Source organism: Myotis daubentonii, chromosome 3 (genome assembly GCF_963259705.1).
Source record: "Myotis daubentonii chromosome 3, mMyoDau2.1, whole genome shotgun sequence".
In the NCBI taxonomy this organism is placed as follows: Eukaryota; Metazoa; Chordata; class Mammalia; order Chiroptera; family Vespertilionidae; genus Myotis; species Myotis daubentonii.
In genome coordinates, this window is record NC_081842.1 from 55,699,858 (window position 1) to 55,714,443 (window position 14,586).

Here is a 14,586-nt window from a genome sequence, read left to right on the forward strand (position 1 = left end):
ACTCCGGGATCCCTTGGGGGATGTTGGACTGCTGCTTTCGGCCCGATCCTCACAGGCCAGGCCGAGGGACCCCACCTGTCAGAAGGACCCCACTCACTGCGCAGATGCCCTTTGAGCCCTGGCACTGCCCCAGGTGTGGCCGGCTGGGGAGTGACTGTGGGAGGTTGGCTCCAAAGTGTGTCCGGCCATCTTGCTCAGTCCTGTCCTGCCTGCCACCTTCTAATTAATTTCCTTCCAATGTGCATCGGGCCTCTAATATGTATATAATTGATTTCAGAGAGGAAGGGAGAGGGAGAGATAGATAGAAACGTCACTGATGAGAGAGAATCATTGATTGGCTGCCTCCTGCACGCCCCCTATTGGGGATCGAGTCCACAACTCAGGTATGTGCCCTGACCGGGAATTGAACCGTGCGTGACTTCTTGGTTCATAGGTTGATGCTCAACCATCGCCATCGTGGCTGGGCTATCATTAATTACTATTGAACTATGGATATTATCTTCGTTTTCCATGCTTATCTCAATTTCATCTGCCACTTCTGTCTGCTGCTAAACCTTTGGGTCTGATGTTACTTTTAAGGACTTTTCCTCTTCTGAAAACAATGTTATTTTCAAAGGGCTAGAGTCATAATTTCACATTCAGTGAAATCTATAGGTTCTGTACTGGGAGGCTTTGCTGGTATCTTATTTTTTGTGACCTTTTCCTTTTCTGTTACTGGAAGTGATGGAGTATTTGAAACAATTTGATATTTTTTTTATATGTTTTGATATTTCAAAACATTCCTATTTGGCTTCTAGTTGTTTGCTTCTTGAGTTTTTGCCTTTTTCTGCAATCCATAAATTGCCCTTGTCAAATTGGCCACAAAGCCATGCTAGTTCTTTTTCACATTCCTGCTTGAGCCGTTGTGCTTTATGGGTAGTAGATGAAGATGTGTTTTGCTTTAATATTTCATGGATGACCTTTGTATTTGGAGTTGGGGTTCTGTGGGGTATGCTATGGGCTGGACTTTCTTTGCTGTGTTCTTGATGCTGCTCTCCAGGGCGTTCTAGGCAAGCAGGGCTTCTGTGCCTCCTAGGGTCGTGGTGTTTAGATTAAGACTTCAGACACGTTTCTCTATTTAATTTGTCTTGTCTAGTGGGTTCCTTCAGAGCAGGCCAAGGCAAGATGAAAAACATTTTATGATCCTCTTAGGCCCACTCCCAGTATTTACCATGGTGGTTTGTTCACTTTAAGCTGAAGTATTGAAAAGGTTAGATTTGTTATATGGTTAATGCCTAATTTCTCAAATTACTCCTGTTTGAGTAAGGAATTGGGGATGTAATTTATCCTTAGGGTTTATATTTAGAAACTGCATATTAGGAATTTTTTAGGGTTTTATGTGGGATTAACCTTTGGTCTTCCATTTCTTATCCATAACATTGGGGAAAAGTAAAGCAAATTACCACACATAATGTTTTGTTTTGTCTTGTGTGAAATATGCGTGAATGGCTAGGTAGTACATATTTCAACCCTGTGATGTTAGTTATAATTATGTTATTAAAAATCTAATGTTTTGTTGGTTAGAAGGAGTTATCTTGACAGAGTAGCATAAAAGTGTGTTGTATGCGTTGAGCATTTATGTATAAAACTATCAATAGAATTGAAAGTGTCTGTATTCTTTCCCCTATATACCACTTGGGGACTTTATCATAAGGAAACAATCTGAAATTTAGAAAAAGCCTTAACTCTCAGATGTTTATTACAGAATTATTTATAATATTGGAAAAAATTAGGGATAACTAAATATCCAACAAGGAATGCTTACACAGCCTGTACACTAGGTGGAATTTTATGCAACAGTTTAAAGTGGTGTCTGTTAACCTGCTGGATAAAAAATATTATCATGGGGAAAATAGTATGGTCATTATACTTATGTAATCATTTTCATACTTCTTTCTGTATATGTTTTAATTATTGTCTATACGTTTCTTATATCAAGAGTGATAAGACTTGGGGATGTTTAAGTTTTCTTTTCCATATTTTCCACGATTATTATACTAAGCATGGTTTATTGTTGTATATATCTTTGGTCATATAATAGCAGTTTCTTTTACATTTTTATTCCAGAGAGTAGCAGATCGACTCTATGGTGTATATAAAGTACATGGGAATTACGGGCGAGTTTTCAGGTAAGCATTACATAAACTCTTAAAATAAATAACAATTAACTCTAATTAGGTTTTTGCCTGAAAACTATAATTTTGGGGAAAAAATTTTTTTTAATGTATCTCCATTAATTTCAGAGGGGAAGAAAGAGGGAGAGAGATAGAAACATCAATGATGAGAGAGAACCATCGATCGGCTGCCTCCTGCATGCCCCCGCACTGGGGATCGAGCCAGCAACCCGGGTATGTTCCCTTGACTGGAATCAAACCTGGGACCCTTCAATCCGCAGTCCGATGCTCTATCCACTGAGCCAAATCGGGTAGGGCTAATTTTTGAAAATTGGTGAGTCTGGAAAGTAGAAGATTATTTTTTTAAAATGTTGTCCTGTTTTAAATAAAAATAGTGAAGAAGTCTTATATATCGAGCAGAGTAGTGAAACTACTCTGAAGCAGTGAGTGTTACCTTTTACTTTCTCAGCAGAAGGCCCAGGAAGATTTTATTGGAAATCACTATTTTATAGATTTAGTGATTTTCTCTTTCGTCTCAGACACTTTATAATTTTAAAGACTTTTGCAAGCTATCTTTTTAAAATATTTACTTGTATATTTTGGTTATTTGGTGTAAATTACATTGGCATAAAACAGGTTAACAGGAGAAAAAAACATTTAATTTCGTGTTTAACGGAAGCCCCAAAGATATGAGACTCAAGGCAAGTTGGGCATTTGAGGCTTATATGCCATCCTAAGCTAAGGAATGGGATAGGGGTCTGGGAGATTTAAAAGTGTGGATAGTAGTAATGTAATTGGTATAATTCCTTTCAAGGGATTCCAGGAAAATATACAAGCAAATTTCTTCCAGAAAATCCTGTGCACATTTTTAGGTATACACAAAACTCATGTGCCCCACAGCTTAAAAACACCGGATATATTTTGTTTAATTATTCTATGCTTTATTTTTTTTATTCATTGGTCATATGCATGGTGAGTGGAAGTAAAGAGCTCTTTTGAATAAGAAAACCAAAAAAACATAAGCTGCTGGGGTTAGCAGATAGAACACTATTTGGTAGTTGATTCTAATCTCACCTTTGTCTCTGATCAGCTGCTCTACTTTCAGTAAACTAGGTTTACAAACAGCTTGAGTTTTAAGTATCTGTTGTTAAACAAAACCTTCACTTGCATTTTGTTGTAAACTTAAGGTGAAAGCAGCATATTTGAGTCACAGAAAATAAATCCAAATACAGATATACTTTTAAAAGCTATCAGAAAAAACCTTGTAAAAAATTCCATTTAATAGTATTCCATATCTAATACACAGTGGTGTTGGTTTTATCTTTTTCTTCCCAGTGAATGGAGCGCCATAGAAAAAGAAATGGGTGATGGACTGCAGAGTGCTGGTCATCATATGGATGTGTAAGTACCTGGCTAATATGAGGTAAAACCTAAGGTGAAGTGTTAGTGATTCTTCTGTTTACCAGTTTTGCTGGCATTTACATTATGCTTTGTGTATACAGATCTGTCTTAAAAGAAGTTTATCTCAGGAGTGCAAGTTTAACTTAACATTGAAAAACCAATCAGTCTAATTCATAAATTAGCAGAATAAAAAAGAAAGTCTGTATGTTCATTTCAATACATGTAGGAAAAGCATTTCAACATTCATTCACAGTAAAAATTATACTCAAGCCAGGGATAAAAGGTACTACCTCAAGTCTAAAACCTATAGTTAATATTGTACTTAATAGTGAAATATTGATACTTTCTCCTAAAAGATAAACAAGGCGAGGTTGTTTGCTGTTGTATTTGAGTTCCTAGCGGTGCCATGAGGCAAGAAAATCAAACTTATACAGTAATAAGTATTAGAAAGGAAGAAGTAAAACCATTTTTATTTGAGTTAACAGGATCATGGATCTTTTTTTTTTTTTTTTTAAATATATTTTATTGATTTTTTTACAGAGAGGAAAGGAGAGAGATAGAGAGTTAGAAACATCGATGAGAGAGAAACATCGATCAGCTGCCTCCTGCACATCTCCCACTGGGGATGTGCCCGCAACCCAGGTACATGCCCTTGACCAGAATCGAACCTGGGACCTTTCAGTCCGTAGGCCCACGCTCTATCCACCGAGCCAAACCGGTTTCGGCGATCTTGGATCTTTTACATAAAAAAAAAAAAATTATAAAGAATCAACCAAAAACATTATAGAACTAACAACTGAATTTAACAAGAATGCAAGAGCCCTACCCAGTTTGGCACAATGGATGAGCATCGGCCTAGAGACCAAAGGGTCCCAGGTTCGATTCCGGTCAAGGGCGTGTACCTTGGTTGCAGGCTCATCCCTGGCCCAGGCCCTGGTTGGGGTCTTGTGCAGGAAGCAACTAATTGATGTTTCTCTCACATTGATGTTTTCCTCTGTCTTTCCCTGTCTCTTATACTCTTCCTAAAAATCAATGGAAAGCCCTGACTGGTTTGGCTCAGTGGATAGAGCGTTGGCCTGCGGGCTAAAGGGTCCCAGGTTCGGTTCTGGGCAGGGGCATGTACCTTGGTTGCGGGCACATCCCCAGTGGGAGGTGTGCAGAAGGCAGCTGATCGATGTTTCTCTCCCATCGAAGTTTCTAACTCTCTATCCCTCTACCTTCCTCTCTGTAAGAAATCAGTGGAAAAATATCTGCGGGTGAGGATTAACAAAAGAAAAAAACAAAAAGAATGCAGGATATATGATTAATATATTAAAAAGTATTGTTTTTATATACTAGCAGCAATTAGAAAACAAAAATATTAAAACAGTGCTATTTATAATAGCATCAAACCAGAATACTTTAGAAAAAATTTAATGATTTTTTTAGAGAGAGACATTGATTTGTTGTTCCACTTATTTATGCATTTTTTGCATACCAGAATACTTAGAGATTAATTTAATGAAAGATATGAAAGACCTCTGCACTGAATACTTTATATATAAACATTGCTGAGAGACATTGAAGAAGACCTAAATAAATAGATAACTCATGTTTATGAATTGGAGAACTCAGTAGTGTTAATATGACCATTCTTTCTGGATTGTAGCCATAATCAAAATTCCAGTGACTTTTTAATAGAAATTGGTAAGCTGATTCTAAGATGTATATGGAAATTCAGAGGATCTAGTGTAGCCAGAATAATCTTGAAAAAAACCCACAAAACCTGGAATATATTACCTGATTTCAAGACTTACTATATAAAGATAGTGAGGTATTGAGATAAACAGATCAATGGAACAGAATAGAATTCAGAAATAGACCTACAGTTATATAGTCCTTTTCAAGAAATGATTCTGGAAATTTATTGCATATCTACATGAGGGAAAAAATGAACCTTGAGGCATATCTCATACCTTATATAAAAACTAATTCAGTTTGGGCTATATACATAAGGTAAAAGATAAAATTACGTATTTTAATACAGAACAGGAAAATATTGTAACCTGTGAGTAAGCAAAGATTTCTTAAAGAGGACATGAAAAGAAAAACATGTTAATGGTAAATTGTTCTTCATCCAAATTAAAAATTTTGCCTAGCAAAAGATCCTATGGGGGAGAAGAATGTGGGAGTTACAGTTCAGTGGGTACCATTTTAGTGGGGAAGATGGATGGTGGTGATGGTTGCAACAATGTGAATGTACTTAATGCCATTATACTGTACACTTAAAAATTACTAAAAAGGTAAATTTTTATGATACATATATTTTACCACGTATACAAACAGAAAAGACACCATTAAGATAATGAAGAGGCAAGTCATAGACTTGGAGTAAATATTTCTAACTATGAGTTACAACTCAATAATAAAAATTAAGAGGAGAAAACAAGATGGCGGCATAGGTAAACACCAGAGATTGCTGTTTAGCACAACCACTTCAAGAATACAACTAAAAGATGGAACGGACATCATCCAGAACCACAGGAAGTCTGGCTGAGTGGAAATTCTACAACTAGAAGGAAAGAGAAAAGCGCACTGAGACTCAGAGGAGGTGTGGTGCGGAGGTGCATGTGGAGAGGGCTGGCGGCTGAGGACACGGTTGTCTTTTTCAATCGGGAGGGAGTCTTAATCTCCGAGCTCCAATTCCGGGCGAGTCTCTGGGGATCCAGACTCATACGGGGAGAAACTGGACTGTCTGGCGTTGGTCGGAACTCGAGGGCAGCTTTCTCTCGGAGGTGCTCGCAGTGATTGCAATTGCCAGGAACGGGGCCTCTGAGGGCAGGACTGAGAGCAGCCATAACTGCTCGCTCTGCCCTCCCTGTTGATCCCCTGGGACACCACCCCGCCCAAGCCGTGCACAGAGGCTTTTGCATATGAAAGGCCCGGCCCTTTGCAATCTAAACATTACTTAACAAACTGCAGCTGGCCCAAGGCCCCTAGGCAACTTGCATTGCTTCTCAGCTGGCTTCTGCTGGGTAGCCTCAGGCAGAGGCTAGATTAGCACCTCCTTAGAGATCCAGGAGCCAATGTGCCCGGTGGTCAGAGTGGGACCATCCAGAATACAACTCCTCAGATCCATAGGGACACTCAGGGGGCAGACTCAGTGAGCACCAAAGCCCCACTGAAGCAAGTCTTTTCCCGGAGGGGTGTCTCTAGCACAGAAATTCTCCGACTGCAGAAACAGCCGATTCTCACAGCCAATTGGCCTGGAGGTCAATTCCTCCCATTGATAACTACAACAATCAAGGCTTAACTACAACAAAACTATGCACAAAGCCCACAAGGGGGTGCACCAAGAGTGTCTACCTCGGGTAATTGGGGAGGCTGAGCCATTGGGCCCTATAGGACACTTAGCACAGAAAGCCACTCTATTGACACAGGGAAGCAGCCAAAATGCGGAGACAAAGAAACAGGACACAAATGACAGAAATGGAGGAAAGCAAACTACTGGATATAGAGTTCAAAACCACACTTTTAAGGTTTTTCAAGAATTTTCTAGAAACCGTCGACAAATTTAGTGAGACCCTCAAAAAGACGGGTGAGACCGCCGATAAATGTAGTAAGATCCTCAAGAAATCTAGTGAGACCATCAAGGGTATGAAAAAGGACCAACTAGAAATTAAGCATACACTGACTGAAATAAAGGATATTATGCAGAGTTCCAACAGCAGACTAGAGGATCGCAAGAATCAAATCAAAGATTTAAAATACGAAGAAGCAAAAACACCCAACCAGAAAAGCAAAACGAAAGAAGAATCCAAAAATACGAAGATAGTGTAAGGAGCCTCTGGGATAGCTTCAAGCGTACCAACATCAGAATTATAGGGGTACCAGAAGAAGAGAGAGAGCAAGATATTGAAAACCTATTTGAAGAAATAATGACAGAAAACTTTCCCTACCTGGTGAAAGAAATAGACTTACAAGTCCTGGAAGTGCAGAGAACCCCAAACAAAAGGAATCCAAAGAGGACCACACCAAGACACATCATAATTAAAATGCCAAGAGCAAAAGACAAAGAGAGAATCTTAAAAGCAGCAAGAGCAAGACAGTCAATTACCTATAAGGGAGTACCCATACGACTGTCAGCTGATTTATCAACAGAAACTATGCAGGCCAGAAGGGAGTGGCAAGAAATATTCAAAGTGATGAATACCAAGAACCTACAACCAAGATTACTTTATCCAGCAAAGCTATCATTCAGAAGTGAAGGTCAGATAAAGAGCTTCACAGATAAGAAAAAGCTAAAGGGGTTCATCACTACCAAACCAGTATTATATGAAATGCTGAAAGGTATCCTTTAAGAAGAGGAGGAAGAAGAAGAAAAAGGTAAAGATACAAATTATGAACAACAAATACACATCTATCAACAAGTGAATCTAAAAATCAAGTGAATAAATAATCTGATGAACAGAATAAACTGGTTATTATAATAGAACTAGACGCCCGGTGCACAAAAATTTGTGCACTAGGGCGGTGGGTGGGGGGGGGGGGGGGTCCCTCAGCCCGGCCTGTGCCCTCTCGCAGTCTGGGACCCCTCGGGAGATAACAACCTGCTGGCTTAGGCCTGCTCCCAGGTGGCAGAGGGAAGTCCCAATCCCTAGGTGCAGCCCCTGGTCGGGCTCAGAGCAAGGCTGATTGGGGAGTTGGGGCGCTGCCCCCTGTCATGCACAGAGCAGGGTGGATCGGGAGGTTGCGATGCCACCCTCAGTCACGCTTAGGGTAGGGCCGATTGGGGGGCTGGGGCACCGCCCCCTGTCACACTCAAGGCAGGGTCGATGGGGAGGTTGCGGCGCCACCCCCTGTCACGCACAGAGCAGGGCCAATCAGGGGGTTGGGGAGCTCCCCCCTGTCACTCACAGAGTAGCGCTGATAGGGGAGGTGGCACACCGCCCCCTGTCACACACAGAGCAGGGCAAATCAGGGGGTTGGGGCGCCACCCTCTATCACCCACAGAGCAGGGCCGATCAGGGGGTTGGGGCGCCACCACTCTCACACTCAGGGCAGGGCTGATGGGGAGGTTATGGCTCTACCCCGTCACACACAGATCTGGGCCCGTGGGGTGGGGGGGTTGGGGCGCCGCACCCTGTCACACACAGAGCCGCAGGGTGATCAGGGGGTTGGGGAGCTCCCCCCTATCAGGCACAGAGCAGGGCTGATCAGGGGGTTGGGGCGCCTTCCCCTGTCACGAACAGAGCAGAGCCGATAGGGAGGTTGTGGCCCCGCCCCCTGTCACACACAGAGCCGCAGGGCGATCAGGGGGTTTGGGCGCTGCCCCCTGTCACACTGATCCCAGTGCCGGGAGGCCTCTCGGCTCCGCTGATCCAGGTTCTGGGAGGCATATTACCCGTTTACTATATAGAATAGAGGCCTGGTGCATGGGTGGGAGCTGGCTGGTTTGCCCTGAAGGGTGTCCTGGATCAGGGTGGGGGTCCCCACTGGGGTGCCTGGCTAGTCTGGGTGAGGGGCTGAGGGCTGTTTTCAGGCTAGGACTGAAGCTCCCAACTGCTCCTTTTTTTTTTTTTTTATTCTGGGCCAGCTTTATCTCTGAGGCTTGGCTCCAGCTCTGAGGCCTCAGCTCCTGAAAGCAGGTATCTGGTTTTTTTAGGTTCTATAATCGAAACTCTGTATCAACTCCAGCTCTGAGATCCCATCCGGCTCAAAGCTGGTTTCTGGGGTTTTGTTTAGCTTCTATATTTGTTACAATGTTTCTTTTTTTAAAAAAATATATTTTATTGATTTTTTACAGAGAGGAAGGGAGAGAGATAGTCAGAAACATTGATGATAGAGAAACATCGATCAGCTGCCTCCTGCACATCTCCCATTGGGGGTATGCCCGCAACCAAGGTACATGCCCTTGACCGGAATCGAACCCGGGACCCTTCAGTCCACAGGCTGACACTCTACCCAGTGAGCGAAACCGGCTTTGGCTGTTACAATGTTTCTTAAACTGCAAGCTCAGAGGCCGGCAAGGCAGGCGGGGAACGTTGCAGTTCTCCGTCACTGAAGCAAGCAAGCCTCATGTTCAGTTTAAGCTGCCTGGCTGCCGGCCGCCATCTTGGCTGGCAGTTAATTTGCATATTGCCCTGATTAGCCAATGGGAAGGGTAGAGGTCGTACGCCAATTACCATGTTTCTCTTTTATTAGATAGGATCAGGGGCATAGAAAGGGAGTGGACTAACTATTCTTGGCGGGGAAAGGGGTGAGGGGGATGCGGGAAGAGACTGGACAAAAATCGTGCACCTATGTATGAGGACAGTGGGGTTGGGGGTGAGGGCAGAGGGTGGGGTGGGAACCGGGTGGAGGGGAGCTATGGGGGAAAAAAGAGAAACAACTGTAATAATCTGAACAATAAAGATTTAATTATTAAAAATAAAATAAAATAAGCATACCTAAAAATAATAAAAATTAAAACATTAATTTTATCTAAGTATTATTTTTCTTTGGGCTGTATTTATGCTAACTGGCTACTTTTCAACTAGGTTATTAAGAAGTCTTCCTACATTGTTTTGACTTAACATTTCAGTGTTTGCAGGAATTTAGTATTTCTTCAATTGATTGTAAAATATTAAATAAAACTGTTAGTACTGATAGCTGAAATCCTTTACCACTTATACTTTTGTACCCAAGAACATGCGTTTATCCCTACACTGTTTCCTATTTTCAAGCCACTAGCCCTGTAGTTCTTTTTTGTTGTTGTTTGTTTAACATTAACTTTCCAGAATCATAGGTTTATGAACTAAATGTATTTTTTCTTACTCAAAGCAATGATTCTTAGAATATGTTCCACACTGTACAAATGTAAATTTGTAATTATAGAAGTTGTAATTTGCCTACTTTTATAAATCCTATAAATACCTTACTTTTCAGTGAACCTTAGGTTTACAGTGAACTTTGCTTGCTTGCCTATATGAAGCAGGCTTGGAAACATAAAGTATATTTTTCTTTTATTCTGATGCTAGGGAATTGGAATTAATTTGAAAAAAGCATGACTGTTATACTACATTAAAGTAGTACATGACATGGCCCGTGTGCTTAAAGAATTTATAATGTGATCAGAGAAATAAAACCAATACTTGAAACTACTTACGCCCTAAATTGTTGATAAAGATACGAAGTAGAGTGATGAATTAGGACTAAAGTAGTCTGGGAAGATTTCCTAGAGGTGTTCCGATATGTGCTTGTAGGATTTGGAGAAGCACTGTGGAGAGCCATCACATTTCTGTACAAGAAAGACTCCGGTCCAGGACCAAGAATGGCCTAACAATGAGGGGCTTGTTCAAATCAAAACAGAGATTTATTAAGAATTCTAATAAAATAAGGCTTCTAAAGTTTTCTGTAATCTTTATTTGCTTAACTTTTCCTTTGATAGTTTTTGGCATTACTGTATGTAGTTGCTACCAAGAACACTTGTGCATCAATTATACTAATAATTATTCTTTCTATAGATTTTGTAGCTTTTATATTATTTTTGAACAAAATATATTCTAGTCTTATAGTGCTTCTTAAGCTACCTGTAAGAAGGGCCATTTTTTGTTTGTTTTATTTTTATTTCCAAGCTGATTGAAACATAGTAAAATGTAATAACATTGTCATGGTAATTAGAAATTGCTATAAATGTTTCTAAATGCTTATTCTCACTTTCTGTACTTATCTTTGTCACTGATGGGTAGTAAATGGTCTGTGGATTATACTTTGAGTAGCACTTTCTTAGAATGTCCTGATAAAAGTTGCTTCTATAATATTTTTTTAAATAGGTATGCATCTTCTATTGATGATATTTTGGAAGATGAAGAGCATTATGCAGATCAGTTAAAGGAGTATCTTTTTTATGCAGAAGCCCTACGGTAAGTATAATAAGTGTTAGAGATGTAGCTGGTCACCACTCTATATACATGTTGCTCCAACATAGAGATAATAAGGTTTTTTAATGAATAGTAAGATTTTTAAATGAATTAATTCCTCCAGATATTGAATGAGGTCTCTTTGTTGTCCTCTGTGTTGCACAGTGCTAGATATAGAAATTTAAGATAATCCCTGTCCTTGAAACATCCTATATAATAAAGAGCTAATGTGCTAATTAGACCGAACAGCCAAACAGCCTTCCGGACACCCTTCTGGACGACCTTCTGGATGAAGCCGAGGCTGCAAGAGCTGAGCCCCTTGCACAAATTTCGTGCAATAGGCCTCTAGTTATACTGATAAAACCCGTCAGTCTTAGGCATCAGGTGTCTGTGTGTTGTTCTTTGTACTTTTTTCAATTTGAAGATTGGAAGCAAATTACAGATAGAGTATGTATGTAACACTATCTTTTACTAGGTTGTATATTTTTTAAATCCTTACTTGATATGTTTATTGATTTGAGAAAAAGAGAGAGAGAAACATCAATGTGATAGAAACATGGATCAGTTGCCTCCTGTATATGCCCCAACTGGGGATCAAACCTGCAACCTAGGTATGTGCTCTGACCAGGAATCAAACCCACAATCTTTTTGGTGTATGAGATGATGTTCCAACCAACTGAGCCACTCAGCCAGGGCTATCTATTCTTATTCTGCCATTTTTATTCTGTAATTTTTTTCACACCTGCATATCTTATCTCCTTAGTAAGGGCTATAAAACTTCTTAATATCAGGACTTTCTCTGATAGGTGGTCATAGTAATTAAGTTACTATATTTTTTTCTGTTCATTTTAGAAAAATTAATATTTTCCTATAATAGATGGCTTTTGTTATAACCACTTTTGGTAATTTTTTGTCACTTTTAAAAGTAGTTTAAAAATTCTGTTAGAAAAAAGAATTTTTGCCGGAACCGGTTTGGCTCAGTGGATGGAGCGTCGGCCTGCGGACTGAAAGGTCCCAGGTTCGATTCCGGTCGGGGGCATGTACCTGGGTTGCGGACACATCCCCAGTGGGAGATGTGCAGGAGGCAGCTGATCGATGTTTCTCTCTCATTGATGTTTCTGACTCTCTATCTCTCTCCCTTCCTCTCTGTAAAAAATCAATAAAATATATTAAAAAAAAAAAAAAAAGAATTTTTGTTAGTAAAACAGTGGAGCAATATTTCTTTACCTGTTCAGTAACTGGTATGAAAACATAACATTGTTAGTCTTTTCCTTCTGGAGCTTTGAGTGGTATAGTTTCACCAAGGTTTTTCCACATTACCAGGGAATAGAAAGTTGCTGAATACAGTGGAATTTTCTTAAAAATTATAGAAAAGATTAACATGTATTAATATGGAAATACGTTCATGGTATGTAGTTAAGTAAGAAAAGATGTGGAATCACTTGGGGTTTGTAGATATATACATTTGTAAATGCCTAGCTAAAGTCTGAAAGGATATACACCATCTGTTAACATGGATTGTGTCTGGATAGTGGGATTGGGGAAAAGAGGGTTCTTGAAACTTTTTTTAATTTTGTGCATTCCTGTGTTAGAATTTTTTTACAGTGAGCAAGGATTACTTTTATGATATTAAAAACTAATAAACATTTCTAAATAAAACAGAATAAAGCTTTGAGATATGTTTTAAAAAATACTCAGTTGCTATGTGAGATTATAGCATTAGTTTCTATGTTATATAAAATATTTTATGATGTGATAATTTTGGATGTTTATTTAAAAAAAAATTTTTATTGATTTCAGAGAAGAAGGGAGAGTGAGAGAGAGATAGAGAAACATTAATAATGAGAGAATCATTGATTGGCTGCCTGCTGCATACCACACACTGGGGATTGAGCCCACAACCCAGGCATATGCCCTTGACCAGAATCGAACCCAGGATGCTTCAGTCTGCAGGCTGATGCTCTATCCACTGAGCAAAACGGGCTAGGGCAATTTTAGGTGTTTATTGAAAAAAATTACAAGTATCTAGAAAACAACCTTTTGTTTTAAGGCATATAAAGTTTTTATGCTTGGGTTTTGCTAGATTTAATTTTTAATTTTGGGCAACTATATTTAAACTTGAAAATTCTGGGCACACAATTTCTGACCCTGCTAAGACATTGTGATGCTTCCCCTTTACCCCTGAAAAAAATTTTTAACATGCTAAAAGAGAAGCCATAAAAATTAAATGGTAGTGTTCTTTTTTATCCCTAGGGCTGTGTGCAGGAAACATGAACTTATGCAATATGACTTGGAGATGGCTGCTCAGGACTTAGCATCTAAGAAGCAGCAATGTGAGGAACTGTCAACTGGGGTGAGTGAGTTTCCATTTAGGACTCTGGTATTAGTGTAGCAAGCCTTATGTGGCATGAGCTGTCGTTGTACTACTCAGGATTCCTGTAGCTTTTACAGGGGAATAATTTGTGGGCAACTTTACAATTCTTTGGGTTGTGATTTTTTTTTTTTAATATATTTTATTGATATTTTACAGAGAGGAAGGGAGAGGGATAGAGAGTCAGAAACATCGATGAGAGAGCAACATAGATCAGCTGCCTCCCGTACACTCCCCACTGGGGATGTGCCCGCAACCAAGGCACATGCCCTTGACCGGAATCAAACCTGGGACCCTTGAGTCCATAGGCCGACACTCCATCCACTGAGCCAAACTGGCTAGGGCTGGGTTGTGATCTTGATATAAAAAGATAAGCTATAGTATTATAAGATATTTTGTCAACATTTTGCTCTGTGTAATAAGTATCATTTCATTTCTACTTAAGTCCAAGTGAAAAAACATTATTCTTTGGGATTGAAATAATGACCTTTGTCAGGTTTAATTTTATAAGGTATATTATAGACATTTTAGTTTACTTTTAAAAGCCATACCCAGTCAGAATCAGTATATCTCTCTTTACAAGGAGCTTTTTGTGTATTTGATTCTTGAATGCGTACAGTGAGCACTTGTGAAGAAAATTCCATATCTTATTGTATTAGACTTAGGTCATGTCTATAATCAGCTTTCTACTCCACTACTATCTTATTGGCATAAATTGGCTGTCATAGTGAGCGCATACAATCTATAAGTAATGAAGTAGTGACAATGTTACCATTTATAA

At 39.7% G+C, this 14,586-nt stretch overlaps 1 protein-coding gene across 3 annotated transcripts in view; it reads left to right on the forward strand.

Annotated features, from left to right (window-relative positions):
* Nucleotides 1-14,586, forward strand: part of SNX4 (sorting nexin 4) — a 91,113-nt gene that overhangs the window by 63,339 nt on the left and 13,188 nt on the right. For 2 of the 3 annotated variants that reach the window (XM_059687590.1, XM_059687588.1), the window contains exons 8-11: nucleotides 2,107-2,168; nucleotides 3,489-3,554; nucleotides 11,348-11,437; nucleotides 13,688-13,787. In XM_059687590.1, the coding sequence (XP_059543573.1) occupies nucleotides 2,107-2,168; nucleotides 3,489-3,554; nucleotides 11,348-11,437; nucleotides 13,688-13,787 (318 nt within the window). The remainder of the gene's footprint in view (nucleotides 1-2,106; nucleotides 2,169-3,488; nucleotides 3,555-11,347; nucleotides 11,438-13,687; nucleotides 13,788-14,586) is intronic. The other variant, XM_059687589.1, reaches the window with a different exon arrangement.